Consider the following 21,925-nt stretch of genomic DNA (forward strand, 5'->3'; position numbering starts at 1 on the left):
GGGAAAGGATTTGAAGCTAATAAGAACCCAATGACCTTTAGCAAGTTGTCCCTGCTGTAGCTTTCACCAGCCTGTCTTTTTTGAGTGTTACACAGAAGAATAATTAAGGTGTATTTTCTGAAATCTTTAATGACATGTCTTGCAGACCTTGTTAAAAACTGTCCAAGGTTAAGTAATTTGTTTCTTATCTGTGTTTTTACTAGACTCCTGTTCATTGTGTCTACTAGTAGGTAGTCCTCATCACAAATAACTTAATTTCTTTTGTAAAGAGTCAGAGGAAACATACAGAAGTTAAACCTATTTAAACACCTGGTATGCTGATTGCTAATGGAATGAAACTAGCATGAACATACTTATGTGAATATCATTTTTTGTTTGTATGACTTAAACATTTCCAATCAACCAGTTCTTTAATTCTAACGAAATTTAGATATTTAGAATTACGTTATTATTTGTCCTAAGTTTTTCCCTTTGGATGTTGGATACAAATAAACACCCCTGGAAAGTGAAAAAAATACAAATTCCTTCTGATACGTAATGCTACAGAATCTCGAAATCATGAAAAACCAGTATCGAAAGGTAATTGAACTGCAGATATGTAACTGGAAATGATGTTTCTGTGGTGCTGAGCTTCTCTGAAATTCAGATTAACTGCTTGGGCAGTTTACCGGAGATAACTTGGAAATATAGAAGCTCTCCTATCTCAGACCCACACACATGTCAGTAATGGATTATTACAGGGTTTAAAAGCACTTTGACTTGGACTAATTAGACAGGCACGTGACAGGTCACTTTGTAGAGTGTGGGGAATCTTATTGACCAAAAATACTGGTTCCCATCTTAAACACAGGAAACCTCTGTAGTGCTGATCTGGTTTTCAGAAGATCAGAAAGGAGTTCGTTGCAAATGTATATTTTCAGCTGCTGAACAGTACACAAGTGCTGAAACCAGTGAAATAATAAGAGATTACTATCTATTCAGATGACAGACCTTGTGCCAAATTCTTTTATATTACTTTATATCTTTGCAAGAGTGTAACAAAGTGTTATTAACATCTCCTTGGCAGACAGGAAACCAAGACCCTAGTTTTAATCACTTGTGATAGAATTGGGATTTGAACTCAGGTCTGTGGTTCCAAACTTTTCCCTTTTCTCTACCTCACTAGTGCTCTTTGAGCTTATAGCATAGCTTAGAAGAATTGTAAGGAAGGTGTACCTTGATGGTTAAATCATTGGCTGACATTTTAAAAGCATATACTTTTTTATTTTTTATTTTTTTTTATTAGAGAGATGTTTTGGGACAGGCAGGTAGCGTGGTGGTCAGGAGCACTGGACTCCCACATGGCCAACCATGGTTTGAGTTCCAGATGAGGTGGCTTACTTTCTCCTTTCCTCTCTCTCTCTCTCTCTCTCTCTCTCGTTCTCTAACTCTGTCTCTGATAAAAATAAACAAACAGATAACTTAGTAACAATAATATTTTAGAGAGAGGTTTTGCTGTAGCGCACGTGCACTCACCAGAAAGACAAAGAGACAGCGAGAAATCATCCCCTAGGGGAGATGGCCACTCCATAGTCCCTTCTCCATTCTCCTCTTGGGGTTTTGGGCATGTGTGCTCGTGCCTGAGTTTTAAGCCACCAGGTCTGAGAAAGCAAATACTTTTATACAAGGGTGTTAAATCTAACTAGAATGTAAGACTAGAGGAATTTGAATCATGAATACTATCAGTTGGATAGATGAAATGATGAAAATGAAAAATTGGTCTGATTTAAACTCACTGAAACTATTTTTTTAACATTTATATAGCTGCGAAGTCATCATTGCCAAACTTGAAAAGTTACTTAAGTGACTTAACTTAAAGTTTTAAGCTGTTTCCTCTTGGAGTTGTGAGTAGAAAACACTGTATAAGGGACAGTGATGTGACAGTTAAGTAAGGAGTGCTAGGGAATTGCTTAGTATCCAGGAGAGATGTAGGCTAGTATTCATTGTGTAACTCCTGTCCTCGGTCTCACATCTAGTTGGGGTCTGTTTTTCTTAGGAAACATTCTCATTTATTTTTCTTTTTGCCTTGGGGTAATGAATATCTAGCTATATTACTGTCTAAAATGGAAAATTCATAAAATAGCTATTAAGATTATTGTCACTATGGCTAGCAGTTCATGTGGTTGTTAAGGGCACCGGCTTCCCACATGGCTGACCACAGTTCAAGTCCTGAATCTGGCAGCTTGCTTTCTCTCTCTCTCTCTCTTTCTCTCTCTCTCTCTCTCTGGTCAAATTTAAAATAATAATAATAATAGCAAATAGAATCAAATAAATAAATAACTCTTTAAAAAAAAAAGATTATTGTCACTGACCTTAAGCCTGAAAAAAAATCAGACTTAGGACCAGGAATTGTTTTTTGTGTAATGCAGTATATGTCCAAATTGTGCAGAAAAAGTGACTAGTAAAAAGGGTAAAGATACCTTTGTGCCCTTGCCTAGATAGCTTCTACATCACGTAACCAAGAATAAGCAGTGTGATTAAACTCTCAGTGATAAATACAATCGTCATTTTAAAAGAATGTATTACTAGCTTAATTTTTAAGAGAAAAAGATTAAATACATAGCTCTGAGTGGACAAGTTCTTCCTTAACTTGCTAATGCTCACGTAGGACTAAGATATTATTATTTTTAAAGGTTTTTGCGACAGGGCGTGTACTCACCAGAGAGAGGGAAAGCAAGGAATCACCCCCCACACCATGGTCCCCTTTGCCTCTTTCTTTCTCTTCCTGGGGTTTTGGGTATACATGCGCCCAGCATGATTTTTGTCAAGCCTTTGGGTCTGGGACTTGAACCATGGTTGGCCATGTGGAGTCTAGCACCTTAACCACCATGCCACTTGCTGACCCTAGAACTAAGGTTTTGGTGTTTGTGTTTTGTTTTGTTTTGTTTTGTTTTGTTTTGGTGTGTGGTGTTTTTTTTTTTTTTTTCTTTTTTTTAAGGGATTTTTGCCTTAGGGCATGTACTCTCACTGGAGCGGGAGAAAGAGAGATGGGGACAGTGAGAAATCACCTCTCCCTCCAGGGGCATGGTCATGCCACAATCCCTTCTCCTCCATTCTCCTCCTGGGATCTTGGGCGTGCATACACATACACCCGAAGTGATTTTCAAGCCACCAAGTCCAGGACTCGAACTGCAGTCAGCCATATTGGAGTCTAGCAACATAACCACTACACCATCCCAGGACTAAGATGATTTTTAACAGCTTTGAGATATAACTCGTGAAGTTTACCATGAAGTTCACTGATTTAAAGTAGGGGAGAAATTACAAACCTACACCAGACACACAGTGACTTAACATTATGAACGAATATGTAAGGGGTCTTCAAGGAAGTTCATGAAAAATGCATATTTTGAAAAACTGTGCAAGGATTTCTAAATTTTTTGTACCAAAACAAACTAGTACTTCAATTCTGTTTTTTCATGAGCCTTTCTGAAGTCTCTTTTATATTCATTGACGGATTTTAAGGTTCTTTCCAGCTTAGAAATCTTATTCTTTTTGCTACTGAATAAATCAATACAGTGTAATTTTATAAAGTCATTAAGATGGTACTTATTACCTCTTGGCATTTGTCCAACAAATCTGATTAGCATAAATATATGGCCAAAGATTTCCCCTCTGATACTCAACAGTTACATTAGAAAGGTCCATTAGGCCATACAGAGGCCCAATAATAATCACAAATTACCCTAAAGCAGAGACTTGGTTCCAATGTATATGCTCTAGAGTAGAATAAGAATACAATTAGAAGGCCAACAGGTGGCATGGTAGTTAAGGCACTGGACTCCTATATAACCAGCCACAGTTTGAGTCCTGGACCTGGTAGCTTGCTTTTTCACTCCCCACCCCCACCCCCGTCTCTTTCTCTGGTGAATACATGTGCCCTGTAGCAAATTCAAAAATAATAATAATTTTTAAAATAAATAAAAATCCTTTAAAATAAAAACATAAAAAGAATGCAATCAGGGCCAGCCCTGAAGCAAGGGAATTAGATCCCATATGGCTGGCCACTGTTTGAATCCCAGCGACTTGAACTGCATGCCTAAAACCTGCCAGGAAAGAGGAATGGAAGAAAAGGGATTGCAACATAACCACAGTGCATCAAGGAGTACTTTCTCTCTCACGTTTTCTTTTTCTCTTCCTCTCTGAATTCATGTGCCCTATGCCAATTAAAAAATATTTAAAGGGCCAGCAGACGGCATAGTGGTTAAGGAGCTGGACTCCCACATGGCTGATCATGGTTAGAGTCCCAGACCTGGTGGGCTGAAAATCATGCCAGGCATGTGTGTGCCCAAATTCTCGAGAGGAGACTGGAGGAGAAAGGATTGCAATATGGCCACCTCCCCCAGGGGGTAATTTCTCACTTTCTCATTGTCTCCTGTGAGCGCATGTGCCCTATGGCAAAAATCCTTTTAAAAAAAATTGCATACAGTTAAACCCAGTAGAAACATGAAAATTTATTTATTTGTTAAAAACTCCCTTTGACTAGAAGGTTTGTTGTTAGGGACAGAGCTTCTGAGCTCACAGGTCTTACTCAGAAAGCTGGGAACTCAGATCCTTGCTTGTGGTCCACATGGAAGTTGTGTGCGTTTCTGTATTCCTGATAGAGCACGTGTGTGCACAAGTGACAGAGAAGAGCACCCTCCACAGCATACGGTCAGGCCATGATCTCCAGCCCAGCAGATCGTGGGACTCATGTATGAGCTGGGTGTGCTTCAGAGCAAGAGGGCCAGGGATTCGAACCACGGTCAGCACGTGGAAACTGGCTCCACTTGAGCAGTGTGTTACTGCTGCACCACGAAGCCAGCCCTGTTGCTTACTAACAGTTAATAACAGAAGTCTTGTTGTTACATGTTTGCCAAAATATAGAATTAATCTCTAATATATGTAAGTAAAAAAGAAAAGAAAAGTAGGCATTTTGGGTTTTTTTCCTTCTTTTTTGATAGCCTTTATCCCTAATCAGTAAATGATTAAGAGCTTTCGTTTTCTTTCTTTTTTTTTTTTTTTTTCTTTTTTTGGAGAGGTGTTTGCTATAGGGCGCTTGTGCTCACCAGACAGACAGAGAGAGACAGAAAGCAGGAAATCACCCCCCAGGGGGGATGATCACGCTGCAATCCCTCTCCTCCATTCTCCTCTGAGGATCTTGGGCACGCACGCACACGCGCCCGGCGTGAGTTTAAGCCACCGGGTCCAGAACTTGAACCGCGGTTGACCACGTGGGAGTCCAGTGACATAGCCATTACGCTAACTGCTGGTCCCAGAGCTTTCATTTTCTAACATGTGTTCTACCAACAGACATTCTCGGATTTTATTACTTTATGTGGGAATTTCCAAAAAAGATAAAATTGTATGTACTTTTCCTAAGAAGATTAAGCTGTCTTGGAAATGGTCTTAAAACAGTATCAGCTGAGGCTTCCGCAAGATAAGAAAAATGATGATAATTTTTAAGTGCGTAAGAGAGTTTAATATAGTTCTCATAAACTCATTAACAACCTGAAGCTGATACTTACAAGGTAGTTCTGTTATTCAGTCTGAATTGGAATATCATTTTGTTCCCTTACTCTGAAAAGGCAATTCACTTGGCATCAACTTTGATATTTCTTGGCCCAAGGAAGTTTCACAGTTCTAGCCATAAAAATGTGTTAGTAAATTATATTCTCAGAAGAAACCCGTAATTTGTGGGTACTATCCAATTGTGATAAAGTGTGTTTCTTAGGTACTTTTTTACAAAAAGAAGTTTTTTAAGTTTATTTCTTCTATGAGAGAGAGAAGTAAAGAGAGAAAGAGACACCCCCAGTAGGGTCTTCATGTCACGATGCAGCGCATCTCAGGCCTGGATCCCAGGCACTTGTGTGCATCCAGCATGCTCAGGGAGTCTGGGACTTGAACCCAGGACCATTTCTATGTGGATCCCGTTGTACTACTGGTGTGCCACAACCTGGCCTATTACATACTTTCCAAAATGGAAACGATGAGTAAACACAGCAGCATATGGCCTCAGAGTGCCAATTTCCTCATATGTAGAAGTAGTTTCTCTTACCTGATTCAATGACAGAATTTATGAATTAGGTTAGCTGCTTAGAAATTTCAGCCAATAGCTCACATGCTGCTAAAATTCATTCATGAACATGTTTATAATTAGAATTTCATCAATAGGTAAAGGGCTGGGATCTTTTTTAGTCTCGTGTTCTACCTTGAATACACTAAGGCACATATGCACAGTGACTAAGGCTTTTTTGTTTTTTATTTATTTATTTTTAATTCTTTCAAGCCCTTTCCTCACTCCTAGATCTTTCTTTCAACCTAAAGGGTTAGGAATGGTCCTCTTTCAGATCTTAATTATTAATAGTTGTTAATAGTGGGCCAGCCGGTGGTATGGTGGTTAAGGCCAGTGGTTTGGGACCAGCAAATGGGTGGGTAATGATTACATTGCTGGACTTCCACATAATCAGCCTTACTTCAGTCCCAGACCTGCAGCTAAAAACTCATGTAGGACGGATGCATGTGTGTGCATGCCCAAAATCATGAGCTTGAGGTGAAGGGATTGTGGTGTGGCCATCCCCCCTGGGGAGTGATTTCTCGCTTTATATCTGTGTCTCTGTCTTGTCTGAGCACATGTTCTCTGTAGCAAAAATCTCTGGCTTAAAACAAACAGTGGTTTTATTTTCTTTCTACTATTAAATACCTCTTGCTAAAACTTGGTTTTTGTTATGTTAAAGACTTACTTTAAATGTGTTTATTCACTTTACAAATATTTATTCAGTGCCTACTCTGATCCAAGCAGTACTCAACTGCAACTCTTCCAGCCAAGGATTCGTGCTGCTGTCTGTCACGGTCCCCCTCTGTTATCCGGCCTCCTCTATCCTAGTCTCATCTTTGCCTTCTCTCTCCGGTCTCCCCATGCTCTTCTGAAGCATCACTGCCTTCAAGTACTCTTAGGAAAGGTCTGATTAGTCTTTTATAATGCAGATTTAAATCAGTTTTATCTTTCAAGAGGCTTTTGCATTTTGACTTGTGTAATGAAAACTCTTTCAAAGAATTTAGAGCTTCTCTTTGCAAATGTTGAAGGTACTGGAGAGGCGGAGTGCCCCCTGCTGGTTCCTTTGAAATGATCCCAAACGTATCCCTCCTGCTTTCATGGTGTCCATGGCCCTTCCTACTCAGTAAGGCTGCTACTCCTCTTGCCTAAATTGCCTGTATTTTCCCTCAGTGTTCAGCTCTACCCACAATCCACATCTTCCTTAAAGATGGACTTTTTCCTGCCTACTAGCATTTCCTTCTGTGAGTTTCCTCATTAAATATAGTCCTTTTCCCTGACTCAGTTTATCATCAGACTTACCTATTGCCATCCTGTTACCTTATTTTCTATAAGATGCCTCACAAAGAGGCACAGTTGGTCTTCAGTGAATACCTGAATGGAATGAGGGGGCAGCCAGTGGCCCGGTGTCCCACCTTTACATCCTGAGGCCTCCCTGAACATAGCAGCCCCACGCCCATCACCCAGCAGGCTGAGGCTGGGGCGGAGCACGGCGTGAAGACTCTGTGAGGGATACACGTGTAGCTCTCTCTCTTTGTTCTTTCTCTCATGGGAGAAATAAACAGAAATAACATACCTAGGCCTGTACAAGTTTACATGTCGTATCTAACAGCATTTTGCAAAATGAACCCATACTTAAGGGCTACCATAGAATTTTTATTTTTATTTATTTATTTTTTGACTAGAGAGGGACAGAATGACATGACGATTAAGGCAGTGGACTCCCGCATAGCCAGCCAACCACGATTCAAGACCCAAACCTGGTGGCTTGCTTTCTCACTTTCTCTCTTTCTCTGTCTCTTTGGTGAAGTCAAAAATAATCATGATGATGATGATGAGTGAAATTAAAATATTTTTTAAAAAATAGTAAGACGGAGCCAGTGGGTGCTATGGTAGTTAAGGTTCTGGACTCCCACTTGGCTGGCTGCAGTGTGAATCCTGGACCTGGCAGCTTGAAAATCATGCCGGGAGCATGTGTGCCGCCCAAAATCCCAGGAAGGGAATGGAGATGGAATTACTAGGTGACCATCCTCCCTGGGAAGTGATTTCTCACTTTCCCTCTCACTGTCTCTGCCTCATAAATACATGCACTCTTTGGCAAAAACCTAAAAAAAAAAAAAAAAAAAATTTAAAAACATGAAGAAATAGTCACAACCTTTTTTTTTTCCTTTAAATGGTAATATCTGAAGAAAATTTTGACATTTACTTCCTAACAGGTGGTTCGTTCTGGATGCAGAAACCAGGGACCTAGTGTCTATCCACACGGATGGGAATGAACAGCTTTCTGTGATGCGCTACACAGTGGGTAAGCTAGCCCCCCTTCCCATCCTGGTGCTCACAGCGCCTGCACTAGACTTGCATAAAGCCGACTCCTTTTGTCTCTATTCTTCAGCCTTGTTAAGTGTTAAATTCTGCTAGAAACTGCAAAGATAAGCAGCATTCTACATCATTAAGCAAATATAAATTTAGAATGAACTCTTACAACTGCTATTTGCAGTTGAAAGCAGAATCAAGTGCAATCAGATTCCTTTTTTTTTTTTTTCAGAACTATACATGCTTGGGCTTTTGAATAGGTGCTGGGTTGAATGTTACCCCCTAGTCAGCAACCTTTTTTTTGTAAATATGAGAATATAAAAAATTACAGGGGCTGGCAGGTGGCATGGTAGTTGGGGCGCTGGGCTCCCACGTGGCTGACCACAGTTTGAGTCCAGGACCTGGAGGCTCGTGCATGCACTCGTGAGTGCTGTCATCAGATTACAGAATAATGATAAATAAAATTAAATAATTCTTGGGGGGGGTGTTACAGTAATGTTCAAATAGGCAAGTTTTACGGGCCCTTCAAGCCCATTAGAATCTAGTTACTGGTGACACAGTAATGATTGGTTTGTTAATTAGGTAAACTACTCAGGGATTGTTGTAAGAATTTGATAAATTTGTTAAATTTGTTCATTTGAATAATTCCTTGTGCTTTATTTAGAATGTTAATTAAGTTTCCATAATTACATTCCAGTTACCTTCCCATTACTAATGTGGTTTTGATTCACACCATTCTTCCCTGGAGTTAGTCTGACATCTTATATTTGAAAATTTATTCCTATAGCTGTTGGATCAGCATGGGGTCCAAAGGATATTTTTGATCACGCTCAGCTGTTTCAGTGGAAGCAACAGAGAGCAGAATACTGTTCTCCGAACTGAAGAAAGAAAACACTAGTGCTTCAAGCTGCATGCCTAGAGTCATATCAAAACAGAAGAGCTTTTCTGTTTTGTTGTTTTTTTGTTTTTTGGGGTTTTTTTAGTGTTGTGGTAGCAAATAACATAACAATTCAAATCCAAAAAGCAACCATGCATAGTGGCATGTGCTTAGAGTCCCAGCTACCAGGAACCTGAGGCAAGAGGAGTGTGAGCTCAAAGCCAGCCTGGGCAGCATAGCAAGACCCTGTCTGTAGAATAAGAAAACAAAAACCCAAAGATCAAATGGCCTTTATTGACCATTTGTTACATCCTTAGTACTGTGGTAAATACAATGGAGGAGACCATAGAATAAGAACATGGCCCCTTCCCAGGGAACCTCCCGAGTAATCAGAGACCATGTGTGCTAGCTGAACTACGCCATACACACTCAGCTTGTCACAGGAACACTGTGGACGGTACCCAGAAGGTAGGGGCACCTATGCGCCAGTTCTTGGCTAGCTAGGAGATAAGGGTAGCGTCCAGAGCCTGTGAGCATCTCAAAGTAGGGACTGTGTATGACTAGGGGCCATCCATTTTTCACGTGGGGTTAGTGAGTGGAGGATTCATTCATTAAGCACCCAATGACAGTTAAATTGATGAGATTTAAGATTTGTAAAAGATCATTTAGTGTAGGTTCGGGAAAAGAACAATAAATACATCTCCAGATGTTCTCCAGTCAGCATTTCTCCCTGCGTTATTCTAGATGGTACCTTGCTGGCCGTGGGATCTCATGACAACTTTATTTACCTCTATGCGGTCTCGGAAAATGGAAGGAAGTACAGCCGATATGGAAAGTGCACTGTAAGTAGTGAAGTAATAAGTTACAGGGTTAGTGGGAGAGCCGGCTGGTGGTGTGATGTTTAAGGTGCTAGATTCCCACATGGCTGACCATGGTTCAAGTCCCAGACCTGATAGCTTGCTTTCTCAATTTCCCTCTTCCTCACTCTCTGTGTCTCTCTGTTCAATTAAGATAATGATGATTATAACAAATAAAATGAAAATAACTTAAAAGATCTGTGGGAAATGTTCCAGTTAGAAAGTTCAATGTTTACACTGATGTTGCCATTGCTTTCTGTTGTTAGCTGCTTTAATCTTTAACCTGTTTTTGAAAATAGACTACCTGACAACAAACCTTGTAATCTCCTTTGATGAGAGGTAATTATTGGGTCATGACATATTTTCTGTTTTTCTGTGCAAAAATGCATCATGACTTTCCCAGTGACCCAGTATTTGTCTCTGACTGCCTATTTTTTTTAATAGAGGTTTTTGCCATAGGCTGTGGCACTTGCCAGAGAGACAGTGAGAGGGAAAGTGAGAGGACATCTCCCAAGGGGATGTCCACACTGCAGTCCCTTCTCCATTCTCCTCCGGGGATCTTGGGCACACACACACATGCACCCAGTGTGATTTTCAAGCCATCGGGAGTAGGAGCAGGACTCAAATTGCAGACTCCCACATGGGAATCCAGTGCCATCGCCACTACGCCCTCTGCTGGCCCCTCTCTGACTACTTTCAAGGCAGTTTCTTAAAGCTATCCCCATAGGAAACTTTTAGGATAACACTTTTTCAAAGTGGAGTAAATCCAAAATAAAAGGACATCTCACTTCTTTTGTTTTTAAATGGCCAGAGGGTGCATGTGTGTGAGAGAAACAGAGCACCCCACCCCCCACATACCCTCCAGTGAGGCCACAGTCCTTTTTCCTCTAATTCTCCAACCCCATCAGGACCCAGGCGCATGCACATGTTCTGTGCTGTAACAGCACAGCTGGTTCAGAAAAGGAACAGCACTGTGTGACGCTGGATAAACTCCCGGGGCCAGGACTCAAGCCCTGGTTGGCCACGGGGGATCCAGCTTCTGTGCAGCACTTAGCCAGTGTGCCACAGGGCTAGCCCCAAACCTCACTTTTAAGCTCAACATCCCCTGTCCCTGCCTACACCCAACACCATCCATATCACCCCTTTGCACCAACAGTACTTTTTATGGAGATTTGGCCCCACCTTAACGAGCTAACAGAAGCATGTTTATTGTGAAACATGTGTTAGCTTATTGCTAACTCAATTAGGTTATTGTAAGAGGCTGCTTAGATTGAATTTGGTAGGCATTCTGGATCCTGCTGTTGACAGGTGCTCTGCTATCTAGAGACGGTCTAGGCACTGGCAACATACCCAAGATGGGGTCCTTTGTCCTCTCAAAGCACCAGTGAGCTGAGGACTGGGGAGACAGGAAAGGTAGGTAGTGTAGTGTAGCGGTTAGGAGCACAAACTGGATTGGAATACCAGGAGCTGAACTCTTACCTTACCATGTTCAAGCTAACCTGACCTTGGGCGAGTTACTTAAACCTTCTAAAGTTTTCTCGGCCATAAAGTGAGGATAATAGTAATTTCTACTTCACAGGTTTAGGACAAGCTTATACATAGAAAGTACTTAGGATAGTGCTTGGCAGATAATGTAAGTATTCAATAAATACTATTTAAAATAGAAAATGATGTAGCCTGCGGCTGCCAGGTGGCATGGTGGTAGAGGCACTAGATTCCCACATGACCAACCATGGTTCAAGTCCTGTACTTGGCGGTTTGGTCTTTCTCTTTCTCTTCTCTCTCTCTCTCTCTGTCTCTGTCTCTCTCTGTCTCTCTCAGGTCACATTTTAAAATAATAACAAATAAAATTAAATATTTTTTAAAAGAAAATGACGTCGCTTACTATAAATGTTAGGAAATTAATTTAGGATTAACACTTCATGTGATGAATTACTGACACAAATCCTTTAACAGTCTTTATCACAAAACAAGTCGTTTGGGTATAAAATAAAAGAATTTTTTAGAAGCATGTACATCTTATAATAAGCAAAGTAAGCTTCACTGTGAGTCTGAAATTTTGCCTACTCTATGTAAGCAAAAACGAGGCCATTTACTATTAGAGGAAGGGAGACTTAATTGTTTGCTTTTCTGCACAGTTTATGCCATATGCTCGAGCCCATTAATACACTGATCGGTAAGCAACCTCAGAGTTTTAGAATTTATCCAAAATATTTTTGTTTATCCTGGCAACAATTATGAATCACTGGCAATTTATTTAAATCCATCTTTTAGTTGGTTTGTTACTTTAATGATTGTGATATAAAAATAGCAAATGTACAACATGGTCTAATGAAATGCTCCACTGAAAGGAATTTTTAGATTACTGAAGTTCACCCTACCAGGCCCCATATATTTCTAAAAATTTTTAATACTAACCTTTAAAAAAAAAAAAAAAAGAGGTTCTTACATTAAAGTGCATGCACTTACCAGGGAGAGAGAGAGACAGAAATCACCCCCCAGCAGGGATGGCCATGCCCAGTGTGTGTCTCAAGGCACAAGGTCCAAGACTCAAACTGGCATTTGGCTATGTGGGATTTAGCACCTTAACGTCCATGCCACCTGCTGCCCTAGGATGGGTTTTGTTTTGTTTTTAGCTTCCCCAGGAAATTGTTAATCAGGTGCAGACCTCTAATTCAGATGACAGTCCTCCATACAGTTAACAAAAATTTAACTGAAGGCCAGCAGGTCGTGCGATGTTTAAGGGTGCTGGACTCCTACATGGCTGACCGCAGTTCAGGCCCTGGACATGGCAGCTTGCTTGCGCTCTCTTTTTTTTCTCTCTCTCTGTCCCTCTCTGGTCAAATGAAAATGAATAAATAAGTAAAGTAAAACAAAATAATTATTAAAAAAAAATTTTAAGGGACCAGCAGTTGGCATAATGGCTATGTCGCTGGACTCCCACGTAGTCGATTGCAGTTTGAGTTCCGGACCTGGTGTCTTAAACTCACATCGGGCGCATGTGCATGCATTACCATGATCCCGAGAGGAGAATGGAGGAGTAGAGATTGCAGTAATTTCTCACTTTCTGTCTCTCTGTCTCTCTCTTTCTGGCAAGCACACGCACCCTAATTAACTCAAATATTTCTGAATGTTTTCTCCAGAGTAGGAGTCTGCATCTCATTCACTTGGGTGACTGTGGTCACCCCATTCAGCTACTTAAGGCCAGTAATGAAAGTGCTAGCTTAGAATACTTTACTGCTCCTTTTTAAGGAGATATACTAAATTTTGCTCCCAGCATTTGAAGCGAACAAAATTCAGCTTTTAGCAGTTTTCTCAATTATGACAATGTTAAATACCTAAACAGAAAAGGATCACCATTTTTCTATTTAATGTTTTAATGGGTCAGATGTCTATACTGGACCCATCTATTCTGAAGGAGTGATATGCTGGGTGACTTGCCCCCAGAAACATTCTCTGGAGATGGGAGTTTTTCTAGAGGACTTCTATATGACTGTACATACCCATACCCCTCAGCCTCTGAAGTGTGCCATGGAGAAGTGTACCTCTGAGGTTTGCTCAAGAGAATGGTACTCTTTGTGCACAACTGGTAACCAGTATCCAGCACCTTGTTCTCAAAAATGGAGTCACTCTAGAGACCAGCAGTTAGCGTAATGGCTATGTTGCTGGACTCCCACGTAGTCGACCGCGGTTCGCCTCCTGGACCCAGTGGCTTAAAACTCACGCCGGGCGCATGTGCGTGCGTGCCCAAGATCCCGAGAGGAGAATGGAAGAGAAGGGATTGCAGCGTGGCCAACTCCCCTGGGGGGTGATTTCTTGCTTTCTGTCTGTCTGGCGAGTGCACGCGCCCTATAGCAAAAACCTCTATAAAAAAAAAAAAAAAAAGGAGTCACTCTTAGTAGAGACACAGTGACTTGAACTCTAGCCTAAAAGTGTGTTATCTGTTGCGTCATCCAAGATCCAAGTTTAAGAGACTGTCATGGCACAGTGGTTAAGGCGCTATAATCCCACATGGCTGATCACTTTTCAAGTCCCAGGCCTGGCAGCTTAAAATCACACCAGCTGTGTGTACATGCATGCCCATTATCTCAGGAGGAGAAGGGATTGCTATCCCTCTAGCAGATGATTTCTCACTTTCCCTCTCACATTCTTTCTCTGTCTGTCTTTCCACCCTGCCCCGGCAAGTGCATGGGCCCTGTGGCAAAAACCTTTGAAAAAAGATATTTTTCTTTTAAAAAGGAGAGGAGAGACTGTCTTGGGCCTGCCCGGTGGCCTGGTGATTAAGGGAACCAGATCCCACATCACCAGCCTAGTGGTTTAAATTGCAGCCCCATTAGCTTGAAAGATATAGCAGGCCTGTGTACACTCATATGCAGACTCCTGCCGGGGGAGGAAATGGAGCAAGGGCTGCAGTGTGACCATGCCCTCTTAGGGAATGTGCTCTCTCTCCCTCTTGCTCCCTTTGGCAAGTGCACAAACCCTCTGGCAATTAAAAAAAGAGACAGACTGTCCCTGGAAAGTCCCTCGCACAGTAGTGCTTCTCTCTGGTGTCTGGTGGAGAGGCCAGCCGGGTTCTCCCAGGTTCCAGGTGCTTGTTGATGTTCCCTTGTGATGAGATCCCTTTAGTTCCACAGCCTTGCCAGAACTCGTTATCTTCACATACTTGTGTCTTCGGCTGCACATAAGACAGAGTCAATGGGAACTAAGGACCTACTGTGGTTCCTTTTCCGTTCTAGAGGCTTTAATACTGTTCTCTGTCCTTAAGGAATTCCAAAGAATGGGCACTCAATTAAACTGTCATTCAAAACTCTAAATGCTTTCTAACAGTTCTGTTACTCCTCAGGGACATTCCAGCTACATCACACACCTTGACTGGTCCCCAGACAACACGTATATCATGTCTAACTCGGGAGACTATGAGATACTGTACTGTAAGTACGAGTGATCCCATGCGGGCTCAGATGTGTCTGTCGGGGGCGCTAATGAACAAGGCGAATTTGAATTGTACAGAGGATGCGTGCTGGCCTCTCTAACCTGACAAAGCCTGTCTTACTCTGAGCTAAGGAGTGAGAAGCGCAGCGATGGCGTGCCTCTCAAAGAAAGTAATGAATTAATGTAATGGTGGAGGCATGCTTAGTAATAAGAAATCACTCAGTGAGATTCATGCTGCTCTGAACGGTTTTCCATTTAACAACTTTTCCTGGAGGCGGGAGGAGTAAGATGGATGGGGATTTATGCTTTTTACAAAAAGAAAAAAAAACTTTCATGGGAAACAATTTGTAGTTCTATAAACCTGTTCTGTTAAAAACGTTTCCTTTTTAAATGTGTCTAAATGTTTTGCAGTGTATGGATTATAAACACAAGTAAACCTACTAGTTTGATTTGAGATGTACCTTCAGATACTGTGTATACAAGCTCTATGATTATATTTCCTGTCTCTAAATTTAAAGGGAACATTCCAGAAGGCTGCAAATTAATCAGGAACCGGTCGGAGTGTAAGGACATTGATTGGACGACTTACACCTGTGTGCTAGGCTTCCAGGTCTTTGGTAAGGACTGATACCTCATGTGAAGAGGCTTCTGAAGGGGCTTTATCGATACTTGCTTAAATCTGTAAGTTCAAAATTGTGCGTTCTTAATGTTATCACTATTAATATCAAATTCTGAGAAATTGAATATATTAGGATCGAACCAGTATAGGTTTGTTTTCTGCAAAATCCAGGATGTTGGTCCCCAGTATATAAAAGACCGTTAAACGGGAAGCACTATACGGTAATACAGGTGCCTTCCTTTTCTTCTCCCAAGTGATATTGAAGTTCTTCTATTTGTGAAGATGTATTTAAAATAGCAGCATTATTGAGATATCATCCACATACCATACTCCTATTTGAGTACAGTTCAGTTTTTCATGCATGCAGAATTTTACACCCAGCGCCATGGTCTAATTTTAGATCACCACCCTACCAAGAAGTCCTGTACCCATTAACAACACTCCCCACCTCAGCCTTCCTGTGTCCCTCCAGCAGCCACTAAGATACTTTATCGATTCGCCTGTGCTGGATGGATAGTTCACATAAATGACATAAAATAATATATGATCCATTGAGACTGGCTTCTTTCATTTAGCGTAGCATTTTTAAGGTAGCATGTATCAATACTCCATTCTTTCTGTGGCTTAGTAGTAGCCCACTGTACGGACATACACCACACTCATTCCTCAGCCGGGTTCCCACTTTCCGGCTGTTAGGAATGATGCTGCTATAAACAATCACGTGCACATTTCTGTGTGGACATGTTTACACCTCCCTTGGGTACATACCTAGGAGCAGACCTGCACCTTGCTATACCTGGAACTGGTAAGTCCTCCTCCGCCTACCACTGAGGTGAAGCAAGCTGAAACTGAAATAAATGATTAGCACCACCTGCTGGCTACTCTGAATACTGTTGCATCTTGTAGCTATTTTGGTTTATCTTTATCATTAAATTTTTAATAAAACCTGTAATCATTTGAATGAAAAATAGTGTTTGACCTACCAAGAAATCCGTAATGGAAAATATTAGCTGTGAATTTGAATGTACATAAAAGTTTATCTGATTTTTAACTCAAACAAGAATGTAGCACCACATTTATATTTTGGGGCTAACGTTTCTATCCCGTGTGTTTCCGTATCTAAGGGGTCTGGCCAGAAGGATCCGACGGGACAGATATCAATGCACTGGTGCGCTCCCACAACAGGAGGGTGATAGCTGTTGCTGACGACTTCTGTAAAGTCCACCTGTTTCAGTATCCCTGCTCTAAAGCAAAGGTAACTAACTCAATTCAACAGACGAGTGGTTTTGGACCTTCTACCTGGGGATTCTTTTGTGACAGTGGAAAGGAAAGATTTGTAGGTTTACAGGTTATGCTCCGTACACAAAATAGGCCCATCACGAGCATCCACGCTGGCTTTACCGTCATCTCCTTCCTTGTTCAGGCTGAGAAGACCACTGCACACGCGGCACCGAGGTGTCTTAGTTAGTCCTCTTTGTTTATTGTCTAGTTGTTCACTTTGATGGGGTTTTTTTGTTCAGTTTCGTTTTGTTTTTGGAGAGGTTTTTGCTATAGGGCATGTGCGCTCACCGAAAAGACAGACAGACAGAGGGAGAGAGACAGAAAGCAAAAAATCACCACCATCACCCCCAAGTGGGGTGGCCACACTGCAATCCCTTCTCCTCCATTCTCCTCTCGGGATCTTGGGCACACATGCATACACGCCCAGCGTGAGTTTAAGCTACCAGGTCTCAGACTCGAACCACAGTTGACTACATGGGAGTACAGCGACATAAACTTTACACCAACTGCTGGTCTCCACTTTGATGTTTTTTGACAATTTAAAATCTCTTTTAAACGTATTATTTGTAAAATAATATCAGCTTTATAAAACTAATGCAACTATTTCCTAAATCACTTCTATTCCTGCCAATCTAGGAAACTCTTCTCCAGCCATCACAACAGAACAGTTTCTAAGTTCCAACAAGTAAACTAGCCGAGACCCGAAGACACTGGGTGGTTGTTTTTTTTTTTTTTTTAACATATAGTATAAAAGTATAGATATCCAATTATTTTGTTTCTCCTATGTAAAGAGATATTTAAAGATTACTGCTAACTTCATTCCTCAGATTGGATGCCGTGTGGCTTTATCTGAATTGCCCATTTCCCACGCCCCGTACCTCCCCTGCCTAATTACGTCCATTGCTGTAGCAGGCATGTACAGAATGAGTTTGATTTTCCTTCTCATTTCTTCCATACAGGCTCCCAGTCACAAGTACAGTGCCCACAGCAGCCATGTCACCAATGTCAGTTTTACTTACAATGACAGTCACCTGATTTCAACCGGTGGAAAAGACATGAGCATCATTCAGTGGAAACTTGTGGAGAAGTTACCTTTGCCTCAGAATGAGACTGTGGCGGATACCACTCTAACCAAAGCCCCCACCTCTACCATTGAAAATGCCATCCAGTCTAATACCCCGACGCCACCACCTTCCCAGCCCTTACACGAGACAGCTGAAGAGGAAAGACTGAGTAGTTCGCCCACACTTCTGGAGAACAGCCTGGAGCAGACTGTGGAGCCGAGCGAAGACCACAGCGAGGAGCAGAGCGAAGGGGGCAGTGAAGACCTCGGTGAGCCTGTGGACGAAGACCCACCCAGTGAGACAAGGGAGGAGCAGAGTGAAGCCACTCTTCCCGAGGACCGGCAGGACGCTTCACCCCTGTCCTAACGCCTAATGGCTAATGGCTTCAGTTCAGCGTTTCCTCCCCTAACTGCGTGTGCCTGTGGCAAAGTTCAGATAACAGGATGGGCAGTGATGACGCATCACTGTCAGGCAACATTGCGGTTTCCACGTCATCTGTTGTCTTTTCTTCAGTTTCTCAAATGCAGCTGGCCTTAAAGCTTCAGGTTGGTGTGCGTTGGAAATTAACCCAACTTAATAGCAGGAGAAGATGGAAATAGGAATTATGTCTTGGAAATTACTGTGCACAAGCAGCGTGATGTAAATACTGGAAACGAAGACAGCAGACACGTTGATTGACATGGAACCCCTTGTTATTGGACACGTTTTCTTCAGGAACCATCAGACGCATCACAAACACTGTTACTCATCTGGCTCAGACCATGCTTTTTTTTCTTGATGCAGAAAAAGAAACGAGAAAAAAAAAACGAAAATGTGCTCTTATTGAGACATCCTCCCACCCCAAATGTCTGATGGAAATTTTTTAATTAAGAAAAACTTCAGTATTGCCAAGTGCAATGGTGTTGCCTTCTTGAATGCCATTTCTTACACTACCAGTATCCAGATGTGCTTGTTAGTCTACTACATAGGTGCTGCCTTTTCTAAGTCATAACGACAAACAGTCCCTTAATTTCGTGTGTACACATCTGCTTTATCCTAGAACTAAGAAAAGCATTGGTTTGTTAAAGAATTTTTGGTGTGTATTAAACCCTTGATACTCAGAAAGGATGGATTCCTTCAAGGAGTCATTCTACTGCCTGAACACACCCGGATGTTTGGCAGTCAAGTGGATGGAGGGAAATAAAACCACATGCCTTTAAAACTAAACTGTAACAGTCACCTGGATAGTTTTAGCGTAGCCTTCATCATAATCTGTTCCCTCAATAATAAGAGAACTATAAATACAGTAAGTTGAAATGATTGAATTGGTGCTTGAAATTCATTGGTTTAGTTGTAATTTTAATACAAATGAATTATACTGAGGGATAAGGTATTCAGCAAATTGCAAATTCTTTTTTACAGAAGTGTGAATAATAGTCACAGAAACTTTTTATAAAGTGCGTACTTAAAAGACTGATTATATGTGGTAATTTTTTTCTGGTGGAGTTGCCATAGCCTTGCAAGTCTAATGTGGTATCTTCTGCTATTTGGGGCAATGCATGTAGTATTATGCATTGGGAAGTTGGTTTTTTTAAGTTTTATCTGACAACTGTTTTTAAGTACATGTTCCTACTTTTAAATAATTACTGACAAATATGCATTTCCTATATATTTGTTTATACTTTGATTATAAAAATTTCTGTTTTTATTTTTTATCTTGCTGCGTTTTGATACTTTTTTTTTTGGTCAGATCATGTTTAGAAACTTTGAATGAGTTCAGAAGTCTTAAGTATGTAAGTGTTTACGTGATTGTGCCATTCCAAAGTGCATCAGAACTGTCATTCCCTTCTAGTATCTTCTCAGGAGTAATACAAATCAGGTATTTCATCATCATTTGGTAATATGAAAACTCCAGTGAACTCCCAAGGACACTTACAACATTATATTCACACGCTGTGTGGAAGGGTGTGGGTGTGTGTGAAGGGTGAGTGGACACTTACTCTGTGTGCGTGTATGTCCTATCTAGATAAGATATGCACATCGAAAATACTCAGTGTAGATCTTTGTGTGTATAGATATATGTCCGTGTATATCTCTTCTGTTTACAACGTTTCAAAAAATAAAAACCTCAAAGTAGTCCTCTTCAAAAGAAGAGAGACAAGATTCCAAGCAACCCAACTTTTTTCAGTATGTTCTGTACACAGTGATCAGAGAGCACCAGTAAGGACCAGGCGTCGTCTCCCTGCCTGTGTGCAGCGAGATGAAGTCCTCGGGTCGGCACGTGCTATTCCCCACAAGAAAACTACTAGGAGATGAACAAGCGATTGGAGAAGAGCATTTCGTTAAGAACCTGGGGAGTGCGGCTCTCTGTGATAAGCAGGGAATTTATTGGGCGACATCACTCACCTTTGGGGTTGCCATGTACAATGAGATTTATAATCGTGATACTCTTGGGTGGTAGTTTCAAAAGACACTACTAATACGCAGAAAGCGTTCCAGCTCTCTACTGCTGGCAACTACTGTTTAATGGTCAGTTCAATCTGTGATAATGGAAGTGGGTGGGATTTTGAAATTGTAGATGTTTTTAGAAAAACATGTGAATGAAAATGAATCCAAGTGTTTCATGTGAAGATGTTGAGCCATTTCTATCATGCATTCCTGTCTCATGGCAGAAAATTTTGAAGATTAAAAAATAAAACAATCAAAATGTTTCCTTTGCTTCTCAAAATGTGTCTTGACTCTCCACGTATGCTGCCAGTTTCGGCGGCATTCCAGTTATCAGAAGATACAACAGTTCAGGACAACACGTTTATCAGTGGATCCCCGTTGCCGTGGATAAAACCATTCTGGTAGTATCAAACTCCATCTCATAAAGTTAGAGGAAATTACTTCTGATTTATGCCCCCCATTTAATAAGGGAATAGCGTAGTTCTGGTTTTCCCCTATCTACACCTTCTCTCATGTTTAACACTGGGTAATCCTCATGATCCTGGTTACCTGCCTGACCCACTGCCTCTCAGGGTCAGCTTCCCTGAAGTATTGAACTCCGTAGGCCGTGGTGTTCCCTGCTTTCTTCCATCTCCCCAGTTGCTTAGTGACCCAGATCCTCTGTACCCTCACCGTAAATTGGCATCTACAATGTCTCTTTGTGAAGAACCAGTAAGTTGAGAGTGATTCCAAACATTCCCCAGTTTTACAATCATGGAAATACGGGGTTTTCATTGTCTTCAATATTCATTTTCAGTGACTGTATGTTCACAGCCACTAAGCCAATAAGAAGCTCTCCTGGGGTAGGAATGCCTTTTTCACTAATTCAGTGACAGAATGGCTAATAGGTACCCAGAACAAACTCGCTAATAGTGTGATTTTTCTTAATAAGAAATAGGGAAATTCAGAAACAACTCATCTATGGGGAAATAATTCAATTTTGGACACATTGATGTGTTATGTTCGTGTAACTTCTAGAAGGAACTAGGTTTGCAGCTTAACGCTGGAACTGAAATGAGAGGAGAGACATATTTAGAACCTATTAGGCTGAAGAGCAGGTGTGTAGGACCTGGATCGAGAACTACCACTGGAAGAGCACCTACTCCAGGCCAAGGGGGCGGCAAACCACCTGGCCCACAGTGAAGGCCCTGAGAGGAGGAACTGAAGTGAGGAGATTGACCAGCCCATGGTCATCTGACTAGGTAATGGCCAAGCCCAGACTCCATGTTAACAAGGTCTGCACTGCTGTCACTATGCTAGAAGACAGACATTGTGTAGCAACAGGGAGGAAGGGGCCAGCTCAGCAAAGCAGTAACGTACTGCCAAGGAGAGGCAGAATCCTCACGCAGTCAACCTGGAACACCCATGGGGTGTGTATTGGTGCCCAAGATCTGATGGATGGGCTGGAGAAAAAAGGATTGCAATGTGACCAGACCCTGGACA

At 41.5% G+C, this 21,925-nt stretch overlaps 1 protein-coding gene across 5 annotated transcripts in view; it reads left to right on the forward strand.

Moving 5' to 3' along the window:
• Window positions 1-20,707, forward strand: part of EML4 (EMAP like 4) — a 160,973-nt gene extending 140,266 nt beyond the window's left edge. For 4 of the 5 annotated variants that reach the window (XM_006141306.2, XM_006141307.2, XM_006141308.2 and 1 more), the window contains 6 exons: window positions 8,290-8,378; window positions 10,008-10,105; window positions 14,964-15,051; window positions 15,571-15,669; window positions 16,796-16,926; window positions 17,912-20,707. In XM_006141306.2, coding sequence (XP_006141368.1) covers window positions 8,290-8,378; window positions 10,008-10,105; window positions 14,964-15,051; window positions 15,571-15,669; window positions 16,796-16,926; window positions 17,912-18,382 — 976 coding nt within the window. In that variant the 3' untranslated portion in view covers window positions 18,383-20,707. Of the gene's footprint in view, window positions 1-8,289; window positions 8,379-10,007; window positions 10,106-14,963; window positions 15,052-15,570; window positions 15,734-16,795; window positions 16,927-17,911 lie in introns of those variants that run through there. The other variant, XR_003550860.1, reaches the window with a different exon arrangement.
• The last annotated feature ends 1,218 nt before the right edge of the window (window positions 20,708-21,925 follow it).

This window comes from Tupaia chinensis, unplaced genomic scaffold (assembly GCF_000334495.1).
Source record: "Tupaia chinensis unplaced genomic scaffold, TupChi_1.0 Scaffold000050_1, whole genome shotgun sequence".
Classification (NCBI taxonomy): domain Eukaryota; kingdom Metazoa; phylum Chordata; class Mammalia; order Scandentia; family Tupaiidae; genus Tupaia; species Tupaia belangeri.